Source organism: Crassostrea angulata, chromosome 5 (assembly GCF_025612915.1).
Source record: "Crassostrea angulata isolate pt1a10 chromosome 5, ASM2561291v2, whole genome shotgun sequence".
Lineage (NCBI taxonomy): Eukaryota > Metazoa > Mollusca > Bivalvia > Ostreida > Ostreidae > Magallana > Magallana angulata.
Window position 1 is genome coordinate 22,101,826 of NC_069115.1, and position 27,254 is coordinate 22,129,079.

Below are 27,254 nucleotides of genomic sequence, written 5' to 3' on the forward strand. Positions count from 1 at the left end.
TCGCCACGTGCGACCGAGAATCGTGTGTCGCTTCAGCGCACACAGCTCAGAACATATATAGCCCCGGGTCATCATTTGTTATGTAATTGAGTAACAGTTGGAATGGTGCTTTTACTACATAAAAAAAATCATCCAGAAAAAAGGTTACCGTAACTCAATAGTCAATACCAAAAATAAAATCCGTATGATAAAAACTGAAATCGGTTTTTCAGTATTCGGCGGGATTTGATTTTTCTTTTTACATTATTATTTTTTTTTGGTTTCAGAGAATACGATGTAAAAATACAAATAGTAAATAAATCTGATATTATTTATATTGATAATATTGAAAAATATTTAAAATTAAATTAGTCACACTCGTTTGAAAACAATGTTATACAAACATCCAATAATTATTCATGTAGCTCAGAAAAATTCAACTGATTTAAAAAAAAAAAAGAAAGTTGTAATTACTATTTCGGATTTTTTTTTCAAAGTAATTTAACATTGTATTGAAAAGAACAAGAAATAAAAATGATTTAAATTTTTGACTCAATATTCGTATATATTACCGGCGCTCCTTACACGTATTAGGGCGTACAGTGTATAGATTATCATGATCTATTTGAATTAAGTACCATACGGAAAGATTCCCATAATAATTAATTGCATGACTGTGTACATTGTAGGCAAATCCCTGTGCGTTAATTACTTCTAAGACCTCTTGTTTTCCGTTAACAGTGGTTTAAATAATTAAAATAATAACTTGTAAAAAATATCTAGAATCGGGATTCCAAAGAACTTACTTTCCGCAATTCATAGAAATGATCAGTATATTAAGCTCACCTGAGCCAAAGGCTCAAGTGAGCTTTTCTGATCACAATTTGTCCGTTGTTTGTCGTCGTTGTCGTCGTCGTCGTTGTAAACTTTTCACATTTTCATCTTCTTCTCAAGAACCACTTGGCAGATTTCAACCAAATTTGGCACAAAGCACCACTAGGTAAAGGGGATTCAAGTTTGTTCAAATGAAGGGCCACGCCCTTTTTAAAGGGGAGATAATTGAGAATTATTGAAAATTTGTTGGTATTTTTCAAAAATCTTCTTCTCAAAAACTATTAGGCCGGTAAAGCTCAAATTTGAGTGGAAGCATCCTCATTTAGTGTAGATTCAAGTTTGTTCAAATCATGGCCCCAGGGGTAGGGTGGGGCCACAATTGGGGGATCAAGTTTTACATAGGAATATATAGAGAAAATCTTTTTAAAAATTTCTTTTAAAAACTATTAGGCCAGAAGAGCTCAAATTAAAATGAGAGCATCCTCAGGAAGTGTTGATTCAAATTTATTCAAATCATGGTCCCCGGGGGTAGGGTTGTGCCACAATTGGGGGATCAAGTTTTACATAGGAATATATAGAGAAAATCTTTAAAAATTTTCTTCTCAAAAACTATTAGGCCAGGAAAGCTCAACTTTGAGTGGAGGCATCATCAGGTAGTGTAGATTCAAGTTTGTTCAAACCATGGTCCTCGGGGGTAGGGTTGGGCCACAATTCACTACTGAATTCAAAATCCACTGATATTCCCAAATATTGACTGACATTGTCTGACATCCACTGTACATTGACTGTACCTCACTGTACATTTCACTGACTTCAACTGTACCCCACTGTACATTTCTACTGAACAGCACTGTATCCCACTGTACACCACTGTACAGTCCTACTGACTTCCACTGTACCCCACTGTACAGGGCACTGACCAGCACTGTACCCCACTGTACGCCACTGTACCGGGCACTGACCATCACTGTACCCCACTGTACGGCACTGTACCATTAATTTGAAAAAAAAATCAGATTTTTAAGTCTTTAGTATATTTTTTTTCTTAGATATTTATTTTTATTATGCTGTATATAGCATTATCATTATGTAACTATACAGATAACTTGGCAGAAGAATGTAACAGGTCGTTAAATCTATTAAATACGTTTTCTTTACTAATAAATGTCTATTGTTATTGAATGTTACGATCATAAAATTATGATAATTCCCTAGCTATAAGGTGAAAATATTGAATTTTACATGTTGAATCTGATTTTTAAAAATTTACATGTCATTATGTTCATTCTGCCAGTCATTCGAAAATACCCCCCCCCCCCCCACCAGCAAGGTTACATAATCATTTCTTATTGATGATATTTGACACAAGCCCTCGTTTAAATGATCGAGTTGTTAATTCTCTGTGTCTCATAAGCTGTGTTTTAGCCACTAAAAACAGTCAATTAAACACAGAATCCACAAAAAATATCCATGCTTGTTTTTTTATTGTACACATGTCCAAATATCATGACGGCCCGCTTGACTACACAGGTACATTTTGTGCGAGTTAATAGCTCATTTGTTAATTGATTTCTTTTGATTAAAATATTTAAATATACATTGCAAATGTCGGGTTTTAATTTTACAAAATAACACTTACTGCAGAATACATTATAAATTTTCAACATAATCAGTGACATATTAAGCGTTAGTTAACTGTATCATTAATTTCAGCAAGAAATAAAAGGAAGGATTTAAATCAAGGAAGGTTGTAACATGTTGTAATATGCGTAGCTGTACAGTTTTCTTAATATATGATTTACTTTTAAATGTTTAAGAAATAAGATACATGTATATAGAATGCCCTACGCCACACACGTTTTTTGTATAATGAGAGAGAGAGAGAGATAATACAGGTATATCACTTTCTGACAATATTGTATTGGTGTCATTTGCAAGCGCAGAAAAGTTCACAGTAAAATCTATGTTGGAAGTGGCGGTTGTGATGCCGTAAGGGATTTTAACGTGCTTATACCTTTCTGACTCGGAGCCTCAAGTTTTAGCACTAGAAAATTCATGAGAGAGAGAGAGAGAGAGAGTGAGAGAGAGAGATCCATTTATCAGAAATCGATTAGAATAATAAGATATCTATTGTCTATTAAACTGCTTCTTTTACATATCGATTATTTTTCTTTATGTCTTACGTTTATTTTTGCCAACCAACTCCGTGGTTTTAGAAAAATATCTGCAAACTTTAAGTCGAAAAATGAAATGTAATTATATGGATAATATCACCCCCCCCTCCCCCTGTTTCTTTCCGAATCCACTTGATACCTCTTGCAATACTGTGTTATGTCGAAACGATTCATGTTATGCAATCGGTTATAAAAATTGATGCATTTTTATTAAATTTTGACCTCGATGTGTAATCACTATTACCGGGTAAATAGATAATTATAATAAATCCCACTTTTGTGCAAACATTACATGAAACTAGTCCTACATGTAAGTAAATTATAATAGTCTTTTAAGACAGATTTTAAATGATTATGATCCTAATGCACCCAGCAAACATAATGATTTTTTTTAATCAAAAGTGAAAATTCAGATTTTTTGTTTTAACAGTGTATTTCCCCGACGTTTACATCTATTTATTCCTAGGCCCCAACACATATACACAGGTGGTCAGTTTTCACACCTTGACACAGTCACCCGGCCGTGTGTATAGTCTGAGTGAGCCTTCTGTTAGTTCCGGGTTTTTCGTCGTTCCCAGACAGACAAAAGATTTTTTTCTGTAGACATACACAAAGAAGGAAACAGTACACTGTCGATATAAAATATTACTTTTTAGCGTTGACTTTCAATCATTAAGAATTGTTAAGACTATCATTGAATAACGAACTTCAAATCATTTGAATCCATGAACATTGTCCTGAAACTAAAGATAAATACATACTTTAATTTTTTTAATGCCAATATGTAGATTTTGCCGCTGTCAACATTACTACATGTTACCGGTAGTACTTTATTTAAATACTGAAATATTCGTACGTTAGCATGGGGAGAGAGAGAGAGAGAGAGAGAGAGAGAGAGAGAGAGAGATTTTATAGAAGATTTGAAATGTTTGCTATGATACAATATACTGGTTTCAGTCAATGAAGAAAAAAAAAAGAAAAAAAAAAAGATCGTATTAAAGGCCGAACTTTTTTACCAGGTGGTAAATCTCAGGTGAGGGCGGGGCTTAATTTCTAGAGGTGTGAAAGCCTCCGGGGCTGGAAGTCTACCTGCGATCGTGAACGCTGCTAATCACTATACACATGAAGCAAATATTACACAAGTAATAAATAATTAGTCAGAATTTGTCATAGTTTGAATATTTTTTTGTTTTAATGACCATACGACGCGATTTTATACGGAAATGTCGTCCAAGCACGTGTGTAAAGCACAATTAAAAAAATTCAGTAAACTAATTCTTCTTTAAAGATTTAACTCAGTTCATTGTGTTTAGCACTTGACATTGTTTAAGACTTTAATTTTAACAAATATAATTGTATAAGAAAACCATACGATCAGTAAAAATATTCACTTGAATGTAAAGGCAGCCATTATACGATGACAACTAATGGACTTCGTTTTCCATGGAGTGACGTTTTTGTGCAACAAGTTCCAATTGAGTGTATGATCAGTAAATACAGCTTTAATAGCTCATAAGTTTGTTTTAAAAAAGAAAATTTTGTATGCATGTTTTGGGCTGCATGCGCATTCATCGTTGTGAAATTTATTAGGTCATATACATTCAACATGATTCAAAAATAAATTGCGTATTTTCAATTACTGAATAATAAAACTATTTTCCTCATTTATCCGACCCTTACACAATTCACTTATTACGGAAAGAGAAAATAAACATGTTTGCCTATTAATTAAGGTGTCGCTTATAATTGAAGAGATGCTAAAATTAAATTGTGATGCAGCAAAAATATTGCGCGGGGGAGGGGGGGGGGGCTTATGTATGCCTTCCTGACTTTGGAGGAGAATAGTTGCAACATGAGAGAGAGAGAGAGAGGGGGGGGGAGGAGGGATGGAGTGAAGGAGGGGGTGTATTTTTTCTTATTAAAACTATGTCACTACATGTATATCATGGGAACATTCTTAGCTGTGCAAGAGAAGATACATGTAGATGTATTACGTATACATGTGCTGATAATGAACAGTGTTCAAATTCAAAAGTATATAAATAAAAGTACCGTAATAGGGTGAAATATTATTTGAACACTGTTCGTTATCACCATATTTCATTTTTAATTTAACACAATACTTATTTTGATATCAGCGACTGGTGGTGGGGTGGGGGGGGGGGGGGTGAGGATTTATAAATGTTTAACATGTTTAATTTCCGACTTGATTTAATTAATAAAAAAACGCATCTAAAATGATTAATATAAAGAGTATTTCGTTTATTCATACATGTTATGTTTATAAAAAAATATATTTCAAATGGATTTAATCATCTAAAGACCACAAATACCCTTATAAGGGAATTACATAATATCTTGAACAAGGTGTCAGACTGACAATTTACAAGATTGAATATTGGGACATTCACACCTTTTGATCTACTGAAAGTATGTATACTATACACAGATACTGACTCGGTGATCTTCCTGTGAAGTAAAACTTCAAAGACATTTTAAAGTCCAGACCAGTTATCTTCTCTCTTTTGAAAAAAAAAGTCAGTATATTGAGCAATATGGTGGAATTTTTTTTATCGTTAAAAAAGTTGTCCCTCCTCCACATGTATGTTACATTAAAGTTTTAAAATTCAGATAATTTAAAACTACAGAGGGTTCCGCTTAATCTGATAGTCAATTTGTCAGAGAAAAATTATCAGATTAACCGATTATTATATTAACCAATTTAGCGTTTTTGTGCTCTTTAATTTTGGTAAAGAATAAAATACAACTTGTTTCAATACATAATTTATCAACAAAAAGATATAATCTGTTTGTCAATAGTTTGAAATGAAATAATTTACCTTGCATTAGCAATGAAATAGCATTTTAGCCGTTATTTTGTTTGTATATGCTCAAAAGAAAATGTTTCCCTTCATCACCGTTCATTACGATGGTTTCAATGTGGCGGCCATTTTGACAGGAAGTAGTAAGAGGAAATGGCTATTTGTCTGAACATTCCCTCTTTTCACCTGGACAATTTATTTTAATTCTTTTTCTGGTATATAGAATGCTCTTAAATAATTAATTATGCATGATAACAAATTATTTGAATTTTATTCATTAAGTTTTCTACCCCGATGTAAAATTGAGAGTAATCAGAATTTCCTCGATGTCACATGTTCCCAAGCACTTTTGATTCAGAAATTACATGTTAAAATAATTCTTAATGGTGCAAGCCTAGCATGAAATTAACACAGGCAATTGGCAATTGGTACATGAAAAAACAGTAAAATGTGTACACAGGTAAGGTCAGTCCTGTGTGCGGTCATCCGGAACAACTGTCGATGTCGGTAGCTTTCATCTTACGAAGAAGTGAGCCATCCGTGTGTGTTGAAGTGAAACTAATGCCCTGTAAAGAGTTACTGTGTACACAAAAGGGGTGTCAACTAATTAAACAAAGGAATATAAAGGTGTTAGAGGGTGGGCTGAACTATCGATGTCGGTATCTTTCATCTATCGACCAGCTGACCATCTGTGTGCGTTGAGCTGTGACTAATCCCCTGAAGCACCCTTATTTGCAAGTTTTAGGCACGTGCCAAGCTGTTTACACAGTGAGAGGTTATACACGAAGTGGACATGGGGGAAGAGGTGTGAAAATGTTAACTGATATTTGATCGGCCGACAGAAATCGTATCATATTAACCGAAAATGACATTTTTTTCAATCAGATTATCAGTAGAAATTACAAAGGCTTATATAGCAAATGGATCGGTGTTTTGATTTTATATCAGATTAACCGAATTATCACATTAACCGCGATCAGATTAAGTGGAACCCTCTGTATCTATAAATTGTAATTCTTAGTTTTAAATTCTCTTAATTTTAAAACTTTAATGTAACATATATACTAATATTTATTTGACAATATTGATTAAATGAAATTCATTGTAAAAAAAAATAAATAGATATTTAGTTACTAAAACATTGATTTTGAAATATATAAAAATATTTCCCCTTTTTACTGAATAAGTTGCTATATTTTGTATGATAATTGGATTCCGAGTTTTTAGATAAATACATGCGTGGATCGGAGGATTGGGGGGGGGGGGGGGGGCAAAGGATAATTTAATTTTTTTTAAACTTACATAGTACAACTATCCAAAATATGTCTAAGCTCCCCCAGAAAACAAGTATCCCTGCCCTTTCCCTGGAAAGAATTCTGACCGCCCATGTAATTATATATGAACTTAAAGAAATAGAAGCCCACTTTATCTCTTGTAAGCAATAGGAAAGAATCAAAACAAATCCAGATTTTGGTCTCAAATAAAGTAAATATTCAATTCATTGTTTAAACATAATAACTTATAAAAACATACTAGGTACAGTGGGTTACAGTGGTGTACAGTATTTGTCAGTACCCTGTACAGTGGTGTACAGTGGGGTACAGTGCTGGTCAGTGCCCTGTACAGTGGTGTACAGTGGGGTACAGTGCTGGTCAGTGGGTAGGTACTGTGCTGTCCAGTGGAGTACAGTGGCTCTGTACAGTGGGGTACAGTGGGATACAGTGTGGTACAGTAGCTCTGTACAGTGGGTGTACAGTGGATTTACAGTAGGGTACAGTGGTTATACAGTAGATGTCAGACAATGTCAGTCAATTTTTGGGAATATCAGTGGATTTTGAATTCAGTAGTGATTGGGGGATCAAGTTTTACATAGGAATATATAGAGAAAATCTTTTAAAAAATTTCTTTTAAAAACTATTAGGCCAGAAAAGCTCAAATTAAAATGGAAGCATCCTCAGGAAATGTTGATTCAAGTTTGTTCAAATCGTGGTCCCCGGGGGTATGGTGAGGCCACAATTGGGGGATCCAGTTTTACAATCTTTAAAAATATTCCAGGAAAGTTTTCGGTCCAAAACTCAGTACTTAGTGTGAAAGCACAGGTTATGAGATTAAAGGTAGATTTAAGTTTGATGAAACCATGATTCCTTAGAGAATAGTGGGGCCACGAAATTTGGAGGGGGGGGGGGGAGGTTTATAGGAATAGAGAAAAATCTTCTTACAGGTACAACAACAAAAGGGGCTTGGTATTTACCAAAAAATAAGAGGTGGATAAAAATTGGCAGATTTTCAATTTTTTTAGCAAGATCTACTGTACTCAGTTGTCAAGATATTTTGATACTGTAATGCTAATTTGATCAGAATTAAGGGAGCTGTTGCTCAGGTGAGCGATGTGGCCCCTGGGCCTCTTGTTTCTTTCTATGTTTACATTTAATTTTGTTCAAATAATTAATAAATTTTCTATCATTTAAATTGTGTGCTTCATCAAATACTGATTCCGATTACCTTGAAGTCATTAATTTTTCCATTGGCTATTGACAAAATAAAAGAGACGCTTGACCATCCAATGAAAACAAATAGACAGAGTTTGATTGACAGGTTCAGCCAGGTGCAGGTCTCACCCGATGTCTTGTAAGTTAAAGTTGATTAAGGCTTGTTCCAACAGAAATCATGTTTTGCTAACTGTATTTATTATTTTTTATGTACACCGAGTTTTAATATTGTACATGTACAGTCATTTTACCGGTAACGAATCAGTATGCGGTTTCGTCGTGCATGCAACTATTACTATCGGAATTCCAACTGTTTTTATTTTATGTTTAAATCGCGTTTCTTTGTCCTTATAAACTGTAGTATCAAACTTCCGAAAATATAAAGGATGAATTACGGAGACAGTAATTTCAACACCCCCTCTATTTTCCTAGTTTCGAATTCGTTTCCCAGTATCGAATTAAGCGCCCTTTATCACTTCTGACGGAATATTTTGAGGCGAATTAATTTCAAAAATATACTAGAGGTACATGTTAATGGACTTAAAAATGAAGAAGGAAAAACAATTGTGGGAATATGTCATTTAAACAAAGAATATGATCGTTATTTTTATCATACCGTTTTCCCGTCAAATTGAAACTGGACTTGAACAGTTTTCATTTGCGTTACTTTATAATATTGAATTTTCATAAAAACACTTTATAATAGTAATTGATGATAAGTAGTTGCCATTTTCCTTTGTTTTTCCCGTATATCTATCAAAATATGCAGCCAAATAATACTTCTGTCGCAATGAAATGAAACTAAGAAAACTACACGTGGTTCAATCTGATACTGGCAAATATTCGTTACCGGTAAAACGACTAGACCAGTACTGAAACATCGTATAAAAACGTTATATATACATGTACTCTGTAACTAGTCATCTATTAGTACATATACCTTTCTTTTGTTTGTTAAAAATAAATTCAATTTTGTAAAGAGATAAGTATATCATTTCCTCTAGATTTTCTTTTTATGAAAATACATACAAAAGAGTTTTGCCAATCACAAACAGTTTAAAGTACATGTAATGTAAAACACGGGCGCCATTTTGAAACAAATTGTTAGAGTTCCGAATGAAATCTGATGAACGTTTCACACGGTTCTCGCACGCTTTGCTTGAAACGATTTACACGCTTTGTCCGAAACGCTAAACGATTTTACACGAAACGCTTCACGATTCACACGAAACGCTAAACGGTTTTTAACACGAAACGTTTCTTGCACGTAAGTCGCACGCATTTTTGGTGTAGTAGTACGTTTCAGGGTCTGTAAATTTTGTCAGCACGCAACAATTCTAAATTGTACATTGTTTTCAAAAATTTAGAAACATTTAAATAAAGAAGTTATCTTAGAGAAAAGGTTACGTGTTTTGTAAACGGGTTCGGTTTTAAAAAAGACCACCACAATTCCTGACATGACCCATGAGTACATACTGTTTACAACAATGCTTGCTACCCTCTGAAAATTTAACTCGCCATTAAATATCTCATTTTTTAAATAATGTTTGTTACGATTACATAAACTGTGTGCGACAAATAGTTTTCCTAAAACATTTTCTTATTTTCTTTCTGAATACACGTTTTATATGCAGGCTTTCAATCACAACACGTTTTTATAACAAAAGCAGAACTGAAAGTTTAGTTATTATAATCGTTTGACACCACATCACATATATTTTCAACTCGCAGCAACAACGGAAGACCTACTCGTGGCTTTGCCACGAGCTCTGCTCTAGTTAAAATAATTACTTGTAAAAATATCTATAATCGGGATTCCAAAGAACTTACTTCCCGCAATTCATAGAAATGATCAGTATGTTTTCTTTCTAAGTTTACATTTAATTGTGTTCAAATAATTAATAAATTTTCTATCATTTAAATTGTGTGCTTCAACAAATACTGATTCCGATTACCTTGAAGTCATTAATTTTTCCATTGGCTATTGGCAAAAAAAGAGCCGCTTGACCATCCAATGAAAACAAATACACAGAGTTTGATTCACAGGTTCAGCTAGGTGCAGGTCTCACCCAATGTCCGAGGTTATGTGTGCCGCTTACACAAAGCCAAATGGTCTTAGTAAGAGTTGTCAATGTAAATAAATATAAAAAAAAATACAAGCTTATCAAAACATGCTCGTGTAAGTTAAAGTTGATTAAGGCTTGTTCCAACAGAAATCATGTTTTGCTAATTGTATTTAATATTTTTTATGTATAGCGAATTTTAATATTGTACAGTCATTTTACCGGTAACGAATCAGTATGCGGTTTCGTCGTGCATGCAACTATTATTATCGGAATTCCAAATGTTTTTATTTTATGTTTAAATCGCGTTTCTTTGTCCTTCTAAACTGTAGTATCAAACTTCCGAAAATATAAAGGAAGTAATTTCAACACCCCCTCCATTTTCCTAGTTTCGAATTCGTTTCCCAGTATCGAATTAAGCGCCCTTTATCACTTCTGACCGAATATTTTGAGGCGAATTAATTTCAAAAATATACTAGGGGTACATGTTAATGGACTTATAAATGAAGAAGGAAAAACAATTGTGTGAATATGTCTTTTAAACAATTAATATGATTGTTATTTTATCATACCGTTTTCCCGTCAAATTAAAACTGGACTTGAACAGTTTTCATTTGCGTTACTTTATAATATTGAATTTTCATAAAACACTTTATAATAGTAATTGATGATAAGTAGTTGCCATTTTCCTTTGTTTTCCCGTATATCTATCAATATATGCAGCCAAATAATACTTCTGTCGCAATGAACCGAAACTAGGAAAACTACACGTGGTTATATTTGAAGTCGTAATTTCATTCAAAGCTCCATTATTATTTGATATGATGCATTATCTTTTTAAATGAATTATATTTACTAATTATCCACTAAATAGGGATCAATAACAAACTTATTTTCATAGTTAGGTTTAATTGTTTTCACACTTTCGTTTTTTCTGCTTTGATCTTCCGGCAGCTCATATCTGGGTCACATTTTTAATTTGTAAACAATTCGGTAAATAATCGTGCAAATGGCAAACAACTTAATTTAAACATATTTTATTGAGTAATCAAATGGATTAGGCAACAGGCAAAGCCTATATAAATCCTCTCCAAAATACAAAGTGGCAAACAACTTCACGCACTGATAGAATATTTATTTTTGTTTTATAATTACCTAGCTAGGATTTTTTAAAACCTCAACTTCGTCTTCCACTAGTAATTTTTCTAAAAATTATTCGATACTGGCAAATATTCGTTACCGGTAAAACGACTGGACCAGTACTGAAACATCGTATAAAAACGTTATATATACATGTACTCTGTAACTAGTCGTCTTTTAATACATATACCTTTCTTTTGTTTGTTAAAAATAAATTCAATTTTGTAAAAAGATAAGTATATCATTTCCTCTAGATTTTTTTTCATGTAAAAACCTACAAAAGAGTTTTGCCAATCACAAACAGTTTAAAGTACATGAAATGTAAAACACGGGCGCCATTTTGAAACAAATTGTCAGAGAGTTCCGAATGAAATCTGATGAACGTTTCACGTGGTTCTCGCACGCTTTGGTCGAAACGATTTACACGCTTTGTCCGAAACTCTGCACGCTTTGTCCGAAACGCTAAACAGTTTACACGATACGCTTCACGATTCACACGAAACGCTAAACGGTTAACACGAAACGTTTCTTGAACGTAAGTCGCACGCTTTTTTGGTATAGTAGTACGTTTCAGGGTCTGTAAATTTGTCAGCACGCAACAATTCTAAATTGTACATTCTTTTTGAAAATTTAGAAACATTTAAATAAAGAAATCATCGTAGAGAAAAGGTTACGTGTTTTGTTAACGGGTTCGGTTTTTAAAAAAACACAATTCCTGACATGACCCATGAGTACATACTGTTTACAACAATGCTTGCTACCCTCTGAAAATTTAACTCGCCATTAAATATCTCATTTTTTAAATAATGTTTGTTACGATTACATAAACTGTGTGCGACAAACAGTTTTCCTAAAACATTTTCTTATTTTCTTTTTGAATACACGTTTTATATGCAGGCTTTCAATCACAGCACGTTTTTATAACAAAAGCAGAACTGAAAGTTTAGTTGTTATAATCGTTTGACACCACATCACATATATTTTCAACTCGCAGCAACAACGAAAGACCTACTCGTGGCTTTGCCACGAGCTCTGCTCTAGTTTGTATATATTATTTCATATTACACGATTGTATCTGAAACGAAATGATTAAAGAATTATATACCAAAAGAAATTTGTTTTAAACTTATTTATCCCAAAGTAACTGACCATGAAAAATAACATAGTGCACTTTATTTTCCATTCATAGTCTACCAAACTTAACTGGAATTTGACCTAATAAAAATTTTTTTTTTTTCAAAAAGCTTAGATAACATATAGAAACAAAGGAAACACATATCTAAGGTTATACAATTTTATATCACCTGAGCCGAAAGGACCTATAAGTTGTCCTTAATTAAAGGTGGCTTAAAGGTGGTTTAAAGATAGTCTTTAAGCTGCCTTTAAGCTATCTTTACGCTTTCTTTCAGCCACCTTTAAGCAACACATATAGCTTAAAGGTGGCTTAAAGATTGTCTTTAAGCTACCTTTAAGCTATCTTTAAGGGGAACTTAAAGATGGTCATTCATCCTGTGCATAAAAAATAAATTTTTGAAGATTAAATATAGCAGACTATAGCTTAATCATGCATAGTTTCATTCTAAACCCCTGACATTGATTAAGAAAATAAAAACAAAATACGCATGGACCACATCGCATACCTAAGTTCATAAAGCACTGGCGAGAATACGAAAACACACGGCTAAATAAAAGAATTATATATATATCATTCTATTTCAGCACAAAATCAATATTTGCTATATATATTTACATATAAGGATGTTCTAAACAAAGGTTAATTGTATTTAAATTATTGATCTCCTTTTGTGTAAGTTTTGTAATTATTTCACTTTTGGAAAGAAATTGGTATTAAATGTAAACAGTTTATATATTCCTATCCATAATGATGATTTCTACCAAATTTAAGGATATACAGGATATTGATCACGTGAATATCATTGGTTTGCTACTTTGATTTCCTAACTCTGTTATAATTACTGATTTGATTTTATGATGCTTTGATGTATTTTATCACATGATATGTTAGATTCCACCGTACTTTAGTAGTCATTGTTACAAATACTGTTTTAGAGAGACTGCGAATCTAAATTTATTTCATTTGCTTGGAACAGAAAAACATTTTAAATTTAGCTCTAAAAAAGGATATGTGCACTGTTTATCACAGTATCCCCCATTAAATGGTTTGAAAGAGGTCGTGAAGTTTAAAGTGCACACCCTCAGTGAAAAAAAATGAATTTTTTGATGTTGAATTTAAGAGTCTAAAACGGTAAATTTGAAGTATGTGTTTAAATGAGTTTTTTGGGCTCATCATATAAATCAAAGCCAATGTTCTAACTGATTTTAAGTATATTGCTATTTATTGAAATTTTATCAAATATGACTTTAAAGTCAGTATATTCAGTTTTTAAAAAGGAAAAAAAACGTATTTTGTCAACAATAAAAAAATGAAAATTTCAGTAAAACAAGGTAAAAAAGTGGCAATGAAATTAGTATATTTTGCGAAGGACATTCTAGTATCTTTAACTTTGAAAAATAACAAATATCTATTAAGTAATTAAGTAATAAATGAGTTCCTTCATCCTGTTTCTTCTTAACTGAATTTGATCTAGTGGCTCTGAAGAAGAAAAATAACACCCTTAATGCATTATATCATATGGAACAATATTGTAAAATATGATATGATATTGCGTTGAATCATGTGATGCGATATTGTAGAATATGACGTTTTATTATATTATACGATGCATTATTTTATCATATGATACGATATTGTATACTATTATAAAATATGATATAGTAATATATTATATGATGCAATATTGTATAATATGTCCGATATGTATCCTAAAATCTTATTTTTATATCATGTAATATGATATTTTATCATACTAATTATATAATATTGTATCATGTTTTAATATTGTTATATGTAATATGTTACATTATGGTATTGTTTCGTATGATACGACAATGTATTGGATAATATTTATGATAAAATCTTCCTTCTGCATGAATTGTATAATTTTCCTGCCATCCATCTTTCTTTCCAGGATTGTCAGGTTGTCAGGATTATCCTAGATAATTTTTTTAAATGGCGTGAGTTTCACATTTTGGTTTGTTATTATATCATTAAAGGGGCATGGTCACGATTTTGGTCAAAAATTATTTTTCCGATTGTAATAATTACAATGCTTCAGTGAGGCATTCTTTATAGGCAAACAAAATTTGAGTCTCATTTGTTCAGTTATAAGTGAACTACAGAGCTTCTAATTCTTTGACATGTAAACAAAGCTTTTGATTACATTTTGAATGTTGAAGTGAAAATTTCAAAGTTAGACCTAAAATGAATGTGTTAAACGTTAGGAACTGTTTATCTATGCTTAAAATGAATAAGAAGATAGAAAAATCAGCTTGAAAAAGGTTTTTATTTGGTAAATTGATCCTATGTAAACAAAAACAGGGCACGAGCCTTGTTTACATGACAGAAATTTGTGAGCTCTGTATCTTGCTTAAAACTTAAGACTGACTCTCAAATTTCATCTGTTCATAAGAAATGCATTTCTAAAGCATTGTAAATAATAAAAATACAAAAATAAAATTTGAAGAAAATCATGACCATGACCATGTGCAATCGCAACGCTTAATGATAAAAATGTTTGTATCATTAGGGGTTGACCTTGTAGCTTTTTGCTCGTTTCATTTAGCGTTAGATCTGCTTTACATTCGCGACGCTTAATGATAAAAATTGCATCATTAGGCAGCGATTTATCTTTAGTGGTTGATGTTGTCAACTGTTCATGCAAGAATTTATAACATTAGGGGTTGCAATTGCAACGCTTAATGATATTTGTATCGTTAAGCGGCGTTTTATCATTAGAGGTTGATACAGAGCCATATAGGCCGGGCTAAGTGGAAAGTATATATGCTCTGAAAAAAGGGTTTTTGCATGGAACAGATGACCTTGATTCATTCAATGTGTTTGCACACCCCCTTGACTGTATGTAACACTTTGAGTGAAGTATGAGCTACATTCGACCTAGGGCAGAGAAGATGTGCCTCGCAAAAGGATTTTATATATCATTCTGCTATGACCTTAACCATAGGCCTAGACACATGTTTCAAGGTCTCTGCACTTCCTTTTTCCAAAGGCACTCTGTAGAGGAAGTATTAGCCAGATTGGGCCAAGGGGAGAGAAGATATGCTCCAGAAAAGCGATCTCTGATGGACAGACGGACAGAAGGATGGATAGACTGATCACTACAGGGCGCCCACAGAGCGGGGCCCAAATTAATTAACAAAATTTGTAAGGATTAACTCCCTTACTTTTCAATATCAGTGTAAAGAAAATAACAAGAAGCCCATGCTGGCCACATGTCTCACTTGAACATTACTGTTCCTTGTATCATTCTATATAATATGTATATTTTTTTAAACATGTTTTTTTTGTATTTCTATGTTATAATTTGAATCCCTCTTGGAGCCCCAGTATCGGTCCTGGGTCATGATTTAAATAATAAAGAATCTTGATTTTTTGAGGATGTTTGCATAGTAATCTCATAAATCGTAGCACTGTATTTCTTGAGAAGAAGATTTTCAAACATGTTCCTTATACATGTATATTTCTATGTTAAATTTTGACCCCCTCTAAGGGCCCCAGTTTTGTCCGGGGGTCATGATTTTAACAATTAAGAATCTACTATATTTGAAAATGTTTTTATAAAAATATCATTATTTGTTGTGTTGTATTTCTTAAGCATAAGATTTATAAACATTTTCCCTTTATATATAATTATATCTGTGTTTAGCTTTGAACCCCTTCTGGGGCCCCAGTATTGGTCTGGAGGTCATAATTTTACCAACTAGAAAACTGACCAGTCAGGAAGGGCCCCGCTATGACAATTAATATAGAGAAGTGAAAAAAACTTTTAATTCCATCCTCTTTATATTAACAATGATGAAAAATAAATGCCCGGCATCAAATGTAAAGAACTGCAATATGTATAAGGTGGTAAAAAAAACCATGAAAATTATAAGTAACAACTGTATTCTTATAATTTCAAGATAATTCCTGAATGTCCAAAAACTCTAAATAGTAACCTTGTATCTGCATAAAACAGGGATAACCTCATGTCTTATAAAAAAAACTAAATTAAATGTGTATTTAAACTAGAACTGTCCTAATGGGACTAATACCCCCGCAAGGCTAATTTCAAATGAGACAAATAATTGAATTGAATAATAAAGGTTTAGAACACCTACAAAAAAAAATTAATTTTAGAATTGTAAAAAATAAAAAGAATTTGTTAACAAAGAAAAATTAAAATCAAAATTGTCAGAATTTTACTGTAAATACATATCTGTCAACACATATCTATAACAGTAATACATTTACAAATGTATGTATCTGAGGATATTTTTTTAAATATTAAATTGATTTAAAGAAAAACCAACAAAATGAAAATAACCCCTCCCTTTGCAGTAAATGGAAATACCGGTAGCCAAGCAATGCTCTTCTGTTGATAAAACTTTCAATATCTTTCTAATAGGAGTCTTAACAGATGCAATTAGTTGTTTCAAATGTTCCGCACTTTCTCCTTTGGCACAATGGAACTCCATATCAGAACATTGATCACATAGGACTATGATTTTCTTGGATGAGCTTGTTAAATTTAATAAACTCCCAAAACATTACCATAATTACCATACTATGTAAAAAAGAAAATTTAATATTACAAACAATATTAAAATTGCCAAAAACACTACAATCATATCAGTAATTTTGAATTTCATTTAAATTAATGCCCTATAGGGTCACTTAATCAATTTACTTGACTAATAAATTTAAACAACTTCTAAAAATAGTTTAACTTCTTTATTAATAATGATATTATTTATTTCCTTATAATGATAGAAACTTTTGGTTTACATGAAACAGTTTTAAAATAGCCCCAAAACCATCACCCATTTTACAGATTATCAATTTTCCCTAAACACATGCTCCATCTGAACAATGCTCAGATAATGGCTCCCTTGGGACAAATGAATTCAGCCACACTTGTCTTTGATGTTCTTATTAGCTCCTAAGAATTTTTCATTGACAAACAAAAACTTTGCATTTATTTTCATTAATTAAGACATAAAACCTCAACCAGGATGTATTTATATAAATATATTTTAGAGTGTTGTCATACTATTAATCAATTAATAAAATCTGTAAGGATTACCTCCCTTACTTTTCAACATCAGTGTACAATATATAGAAAAAGGAAAATGAAAACTGTCATAAAATCATTAAATCTTGTCTGATCTTAAAAAAGAAATTGCAGGTGCACATCTTCAGATGGCGTTCAACATATGTACAAATTTTCAAACTGTTCCATGCAGTAATAAAAAATTCTATAGGGGGGACAAAGTTGCATCTACAGACAGACGGACAGACAGACGGACAGGGTGAAACCAATATACCCCCCCCTAAACTTCGTTTGCGGGGGTATAAAAAGATTTAAACAGGTGTTTTATAAAATGCAAGCCTTCAGTGAATGCAAATACATTGTATCAACCAGGTTGACCTCAACTTCAAAACAAACATCAGTTGCAGACAAAGATGTTCATTAATCTTCATATGACAGATAGAGATAAGCCTCTAAATTTTCTGCAGCAGGCAAGATAATTTATCCCAGCGGATTAATTGTTCTGCTCTCTCATCCTTTTCTTCTATATTTACAATAAAAAAAAATTTCAGAAATGACAGAATGGGGTTATTATCTGATTACCTGTTAAAATTAACAGCATTAAGGCAGAAAAAAAAAAAAAAAAATAATTAAAAAATAAAATAATGAAAAGGGATATCTTAATATTTATCTTGATTTTAAAATTCAATAAAATTATCATAAATCATTGTGTACAGTATTTTAACCAAAATAAAGTATGAATATTATATTTTAAATATATATTTCAAAGAATGTACACAATACTACACATCATTCAAAATTGACCTTAACTTCAAATCAAAGTTCATGTGCAGACACATGCAGTGCAGTAATTAATCTCAATGTGTCAGATAAAGATAAAGCTTAGGATTTTCTTCCTGTGGAAGTTTAATTAATCCCAAAGGACAAATTTTGCACAGCCTTCCAAGTATACAGGGATGGTAACATTCTCAGCAGTTATCTCTCTTTGCCCATTCATTCTTATGCATAGTTAAGGAATCTACCCCACCACCCCAGCTCCAAACCAGAAGAACCAAACTTAGCATCAAAATATGTATTTCTGCCTACTGAACTACCATACCAAATTTGAACTTGATTGGGCAACTATGAAAAAAGTTATTAGAAAAAAAAACAGAAAATTTGTGGACGGAAGAGTGACAGACGGACGGACAGACAGAGTGATTACTATAGGGCACCCGCAAACCTTTGCGGGGCCCTAATGATGCTGATAAGCATAATTTTTACAGTTTTATAATTCTAAAATTTGACCATGGCTCAATATTACCGTTTCGTCTCAATAAAATTCTCATTTTCATTGCGTCTCCAAATTATTGTAAAACGGTTGGTGTTGATTATAGATTAGGTATCAGCAATCATTAAACGATTATCACCTTCCCAGACAAGTGTCAAGTGTCCCCTGAATAAACAACCCGTCCCGCGTCTAATGCCTGTAGCAATTTAAACTAGATCTGTCCTCATGGGACTAATACCCCCCCCCCCCAAAAGGCTAATTTCAAATGGGACAGATAATTGAATTGAATAATAAAGGTTTGGAACACATACAAATAAAAAAAATTCTAGAATTGTAAAAAAAAAAAAAAGTTAACAAAGAATAATTAAAATCAAAATTATCAGAATTTCACTGTAAATACATATGTATCACAGTAATACATTTATAAATTTATGTATCTGAGGATATTTTTTTTTTTTTAATCTTTTAAAGAAAAACCAACAGAATGACATTAACCCCTCCTTTTGCAGTAAATTAAATACCTGGTAGCCAAGCAATGCTCTTGTTGATAAAACTTTGAATATCTTTCTAATTAAAGTCTTGACAGATGCAATTAGTTGTTTCAAATTTTCCCCACTTTCTCCTGTGGTACAATGGAACTCCATATCAGAAAATAGATCCCATAGGACAATGATTTTCTTGGATGAGCTTGTTAAATTTCATAAACTCCCAAAACATTACCATAATTGCCATACTATGTAAAAATATGTAAAAAATAAAATTTAATATTACAAACAATTTTAAAATTGCCAAAACACTGCAATCATATCAGTTATTTTGAATTTCATTTAAATTAATGCCCTATAGGGTCACTTCATCAATTTACTTGACTAATAAAAACAACATCTAAAAATAGTTAACTTCTTTATTAATAATTAGGGCTGGGACAATACTGTACTTAACCGATTTGGTACATATACATGAGATGCGATACGACACATATCATGATACATTGCAACTAAATGCATACCTGTTAACCTTTCAAAGCTGCTATGTTGGAGAATCTCCCCCTTACAAACTTGGCTAAGGGGGAGATTTTGCGTAAACGACGTTTTTTCGCGTGAAATGCAAATATATATTAAAAATACTGTTAGATACCTTATTTTACCATTGTAATAAATGCATTTGCAATCATTTTAAATCTTATTATTTCTATGACCACCAGTGTGAAATTACAACTTGTGCTGCTGTACATGTTCAGAAAACCATTATTTTGTTTGCATGGTACAATACAAGAAGTCAATAGTGCCACTTTTTAATACATTTTTTATACACTGCTTTTTCATAAACAAGTAATCCAAAAGTTTTCCACACTCCAGACTTAGCTTCCTAACAGTTTTGACAACTTTACGAGATTTTCCGCCATCTTTGTACTTTCATATTAGGCGCGTGGACTAAATATAGCCAATATATGAAACTCAGATATTTTTGGAAAATAAAAAAAAATTTGCTTAGGTATCGTTGTATTAATGGTAAATGTAACGATCCAAATATCGTCAAAATAAATATAGTGATGCACCAGTGCATCGTCCCATCCCTATTAATAATGATATTATTTATTTCCTTAAAATGATAGAAACTTTTGGTTTACATGAAACTGTTTTAAAATAGCCCCAAAACCCGGACCGCCCATTTTACAGATTATCATTTTTCCCTAAACATATGCTCCATATAAACCATGGCTCTTATAATGGTCCCCTTGGGACAAATGAATTCAACCACATTTGTCTTTGATGTTCTTATAAGCTCCTAAGAATTTATCATTTACAAACAAAAATTTTGCATTGTCAGTTGATAGAATACTTAAAAAATAAATTTAGTTAAGACATAAAGACAAAAAACCTCCATCTGGATGTATTTATATATATATATATATATACTTTATAGAGTCTTTTAATACTATTAATTAATTAATAAAATCTGTAAGGATTACTTCCCTTACTTTTCAACATCAGTGTACAATATATAGAATAAGGAAAATGAAAACTGTCATAAAATCATTAAATCTTGTCTGATCTTAAAGATGGCAATCAACATATGTACAAATTTTCAGACTGTTCCATGCAGTAGTAAAAAATTCTATAGGGGGGACAAAGTTGCGTCTACGGACAGAGGGACACACATACAGACGGACAGATGGACGGACGGACGGACGGACAGGGTGAAACCAATATACCCCCTAAACTTCGTTTGCAGGGGTATAATGACCAAGTTGGTGTTAATTAGGTATAGCGCTTGGAGATACACGGTAACTTCGAGGTATCAAGAGTAAGAAACCATAGATAATGAACAACGGGACTGCAGTTTGACTTCGAGGGATCAAACGTTTTGAGATATCAAGAGTTTGAGAAATCAAGTGTCAATTTGCTTAGTTAAACAGGTAAAAAATCGTGACCCTAGACTCACTTCGAGCGATCAAGAACTTCGAATGATCGAGGTTCGAGCCATCGAGAGTTACCAGTAAAAACAAATGATAGTTGTTTTAAAGCATGCAGAGCAAGACTTTGACATATGTATACATTTCTACTGCTACAACCTGAAGGTAATGCCTTTTGAGAAGATGTTTTTAGCTGTTGATTCCAATCCTTCAAATTTTGCACCTCAACTTCTAACAATTCATGTTCTTCTAATAATTCATGTTCTTCATATAATTTATCCAAATTTGCATTGATGTAATCTGCAATGATAATTGACTACCTAATTAAGATATTATATTAACATTAACATAACAGCACAATTAAGGTTCCTCGACACACAAAAACTTTTATTTGATGGATTAATTATCTTTTTTCAAATATGAATTTCAAAGAAGAGGCCCATGGGCCACATCGCTCACCTGAGCAACATAAGGCATGATAAAATCAGCTGAATGGAGTCATAATAAAAAAAAATATGTGGACACTGTGACATATTACATGTAGATCCTGTATCAATAAAAGTCCACCCGCTCCCCCCCCCCCCCCCCCCAGGATATTCCTATGTTCATGATCCAGTCCCAGGGTTGTCTCTAAGACCCGGGAGGCGAGGAATACCCCCGCCTATAATGCCTTAATTACCCGGCTATTATTGCATTTCAAACACAATGTAGCTATAAGCAAGACCCCCAGACCCCCTGCTACTTTTTCATTTCCTCCTTCTACTTTAATTTTTAGAGACAACCCTGCAGTCCCGGATGATTTTATAGTCATATCACATGTTGAGCATTGCAGTTCTCAAAAAGATCCTAAACAATTGTTTATAAACGGGATATAAACCTACATCATCACACTCTGAACCCCTTGTGAGGCCCACAATAGTTTTTTTAGAAGATTTTAACAATTTTCTTTATATATTCCTACATAAAGATTTGTTCCCCCCTTCTGATGTAACCCTATTCTACCCCCGGGGATCAAGATTTGAACAAACTTGAATCTACACTACCTGAAGATGCTTCCACACAAGCATCAGCTTTCCTGGTTGATTAGTTTCTGAGAAGAAGATTTTATCAGACTCTTCACTATATACTCCTATGTAAAAATTTTGAACCCCCATTGTGGCTCCATTCTTACCCCGTGAGTCATGATTTTCACATATTTGAATCTACACTACCTTAAGATGCTTACACATAATTTTCAGCTTTCCTGGCCAAACGGTTCATGAGAAGAAGATTTTTAAAGATTTACTCAATATATTCCTTTGTAAAATTCGGATCCGCCATTATGGGCCCGCCTTACCTTTGAGAGTCATGATTTTCGAAACTTTGAGCCTACAATACCTGAGGATGCTTCCAAATAAGTTTCAGCTATCCTGGCTGATTGGTTTCTGAGAAGAAGATTTTGAAAGATTTACTGTATATATATCTATGTAAAAATTCCAACATCCCCCCCCTCCCACTGTGGGCCTGCCCTACCCCCTGAGAGTCATGATTTTCACAACTTTGAATCTACACTACTTAAGGATGTCTCCACATAAGTTTCAGCTTTCCTGGCTGATTGGTTTCTGAGAAGAAAATTATTAAAGATTTACTCAATATATTTCCTTGTAAAATTCGACCTTGCCATTGTGGGCCTGCCCTACCCCTGGGAGTCATGATTTTCACAACTTTGAATCTACACTACCTGAGGATGCTTCCACATATATTTCAGCTTTCCTGGCTGATTGGTTTCTGAGAAGAAGATTTTTAAGGATTTACTCTATATATTCCTTTGTAAAATTCGACCCCGCCATTGTGGGCCCGCCCTACCCCTGAGTTCATGATTTTAACAACTTTAAATCTACACTACCTGAGGATGTCTCCACACAAGTTTCAGCTTTTCTGGCTTATTGGTTCTTAGAGGAAGATTATTAAAGATTCACTCAATATATTCCTTTGTAAAATTTGACCTCGCCATTGTTGGCCCACCTACCCCTGGGAGTCATGATTTTCACAACTTTGAATCTACACTACCTGGGGATGCTTCCTCACAAGTTTAAGCTTTCCTGGCTGATTAGTTTCTGAGAAAAAGACTTTTAAAGATTTACTCTATATATTCCTATGTAAAACTTCGACCTCGCCATATTGGGCCCGCCTACCCCTGGGAGTCATGATTTTCACAACTTTGAATCTACCTTTCTTGAGGATGCTTCCACACAAGTTTCAGCTATCGGGGCTGATTAGTTTCTGAGAAGAAGATTTTTAAATATTACTCGAAATTTTTCAATAATCTCTAATTATCTCCCCTTGAAAACGGGTGTGGCCCTTAATTTTCACAACTTTGAATTCCCTTTGCTTAAGAATGATTTGTTCCAAGTTTGGTTGAAATTGGCCCAGTAGTTCTTGAGAAGATGTTGAAAATGTGAAAAGTTTATGGACAGATGGACGACAGACAAAATGTGATCAGAATAGCTCACTTGAGCTTTCAGTTCAAGAGAGCTAAAAACTAGCTATACTCTATAGTTACATGTGATTAAACTATATATTATATATCAAACTATATTTTAATAACATTCATCTAATTAGTATAAGACTTAATTAATATGATAAAACATTTATAATTTTCCTATAAAACATTGATCATTCATTGTAATAAACAGGTAAATATCGGTAACTAGAACAAGGGATATCTTTATTAAAAAACGTGCTTAATGTCAGCCTTTACAAGTGGCTCTTCGAAAATTATTGAGACATTCTCTCTTATTCCCTTAGGAAAAAAGAAAAATCCTTAAAACTTCATCAAAATGTAAACCAGGATAGAGTTTATAAAGTTGAAAAGTTTCTAGTCCATGGCATAATTAGATCATTCCTGGTAAACTGACCAACGTGCCTTCGTCGAGTACACCCTAACTCATCAAGTCATTTTAACGCTTTTTACTGCTCCGATCCGGATGTTTTAAACCCCAAACCCATCACAACGTCATTTTAACGCTTCTTACTGCTCCGATCCGAATTTTTTAAACACCTTACAGACAAACGGAAATAAGAATTATTCTTTCTTTCTAATCTTTTATTTTCATTTCAAAATGTCATAATTTACATTTTCTCTCCATTCTTGATTTCTTTTGAGAAAAATTCGGTATCTGTAAAGTGCGAAACAAAATAGAAACGAAATCTACCAGAATGAAACCAATCGAAACAAAATCAAAACTAAATGAAACCAAAATGAAATCTACAGAAGCAAAATGAAATAAAATCGAGCAAAATGAAATCGAAGTTAATTGATATAAATGTAACCATTTTATTTAAAATATATTGCATGAATACATATATTAAAGTGTTTATTTTGGAAATAATGGATCAATAAATCTGTGTTGATACGCAAGGAAAGATAGAAAGAGTTTGTTCATTTCATTAATTCCCCACTGACCATCCACACACACACATACACACACGATGGGTTTTAAGGCCTATTTTTTTCTGGGCTTATTATGAGCAAGTAGCAAAAATAAAAGTATGAAGGAGTGTTAACCACCCTTATAATTGGATCAAAAGTAAAATAAAATTTTAACTAATATGAAGCATCTCTCAATACCCTGTGAAAACGAAATTTGCCTCCCCTTTAATGTGGTCTTTTCAGTTCACTTGGACAATTTAATTAAGCATTCTATCATTAAGCATCAAATATTGTTTGTTTTAAAAAGTGAAAGCACGTGCGACAACTTTCTTTATCTCGAACGGCCATGGACCAGTTGCAAATTTACCATATTATTTCTCCAAAATTTGATAGTCAATCGCTTTTATTTTACTGTTTATATAGGTGCATGATTTGATATGGTTTGGTTTCAGACAATAGCAAAACAAGAATCGCCAGGTCCTAAAGTCTGATTTTGTGTTTACAAGTATGATTACAAATGGATTGTAAAAAGAAGAAACCATAAGTGATACTACAGACCCTGAAACGTGCTACTACACCAGTTACACAGTTCGGTTCGTTACACTTTTTGAACGGTACGGTTCGTTTTGTGAACGGTACGGTTCGCTTTGTGAACGGTACGGTTCATTTTGTGAACGGAACGGTTCGCTTCTTGAACAGTATGCTTCGCTAAAAATAGCTGCATGCTTTGTGAATGGTTTGCGCGGTTTATTAATGAGGTAGACATGGCCTGAACGCTTTGATTTTTCTCAATATAGTTTTGTTTAGTTTTTGCCCGATCTACTTTAGCAAGGTGGTAAATATGACAAGAATTTTTCTTTATTTATATGATATATTACAAATGTATTTCAATCAATTTAAAATCGGATCTTCCATCCGTTCCACCGTTTTTGATAGGTTGCGTGAAACATGTACTCAGTGACAACCGGGAAGCGGACTTAGTTTTAATTTAGATTAGTCTATTATTATTAGTATTTAATTTTAGATGAATGTAATCATTAAGATTGATTAAAGGAACTGTTTGACTTTAATCCGATATATTTTTGTTAATTCAGCGAGCTGTCAATAATTTTATAAACCATCTTAAGTTTTTATTTTTATACATGTACTTGAATATTTCTCATCCATTTAAAATTGCTATGAAAAATTGCTCCAACTTTAATCCGATATTTCTTTAGTTTCCTATATCGTTTTCTTGATTCTCGGCTAGTTGTTATTTTTACAAGCATCTTTCTTTTTCTTTATTCAGAATTCGTATGATCATTCTCTATTGCGTACTACTGTAGTACTATTGCCGATCAAATTCCCCTCGTGAATAGACGATGTAAAATTACAAGCAGTTAATGATAAGTTAAACAATGAATTTCAGATAAGAAATCTTGAAATCAACTACCTACGTGTAATCCGTCATCACTTCTCTTATCTGAAGTAAGATTGAGTGTGTAGTCAAAATATGAATATTAGATTTTGTTATTATCATTATTTTATCTTTTTAAACTATACATGTACATGTAACACATTTCTTATGATATGTACACAACTGGATACACACATGAAGTCAATAGCTTTTAATGACGATATTTATCATTCTGTTGAACGTGCCTGCTCTTCACTGTATGCATGCGATTTAGCTGACATTTTACAAATGCTGACTAACCTGTTAATATATTTATTTACCCTTTTACACACATATTTGTTGTAAACAGGACACGGTAAAATACCAGGTAATCAACAAATGAATGTTAAAAGTAATAAATATATAAAGAATTTATCTTATCAAAAAAATAATACGATAGCAAAGAAAAGAGACTCTGATCGCCAGTACATGAGTTATATCATGAAGTCGGAAGCAAATTATTGTTGAATTATTTTAAATAGGAAGATTCTTTTAAATAAGGATTTAAGAAAACTTAAAACATAAACGTTTTCATTCGATAATTTTCATCTAGCTATGTAGGAGGAGCAAGGTAGCATGCACGCATAGCGTGATCTCTACTGTTTTACTTAACAAGAGGCCCATGGGGCCACATCGCTCACCTGAGCAACAATGGGCGTTCAAAAGATATTGTGCCATATGGTCCCTCGGTAGAATAACAAAAAATAAATATTGTAAAGTATTCGAATTTTACACTTATTTTTGCATACACGTAATCTTTGACATTGTACCTTCATGAAATACTATTTTTTACCAGAATAAGAAAATCCTACGCAAGATACAATACTAAACAATTGGTAGGGGTACACTGTTAAGTTGTGAACTTCCAATTCCCTATATTTTCGTTCTGCCCCCACCCCCCCACCCCCACTTTGTAAAGCGATCAAAATATATGAGAGCATATAGGTACATTTTTTTCATCAACTACTTACTAGTTATTGTATTTTTTAAAAAAAAATAATAATAGTTATTGTTTTTTATTTAAAAAAT

The 27,254-nt window shown here is 32.8% G+C and overlaps 1 protein-coding gene across 1 annotated transcript in view; it reads right to left on the minus strand.

Moving 5' to 3' along the window:
* The window catches only part of LOC128185225 (uncharacterized), a 160,679-nt gene that overhangs the window by 93,184 nt on the left and 40,241 nt on the right, over positions 1-27,254 (minus strand). The window contains exon 6 of the mRNA XM_052854876.1: positions 21,538-21,678. Within this exon, the coding sequence (XP_052710836.1) occupies positions 21,538-21,678 (141 nt within the window). The remainder of the gene's footprint in view (positions 1-21,537; positions 21,679-27,254) is intronic.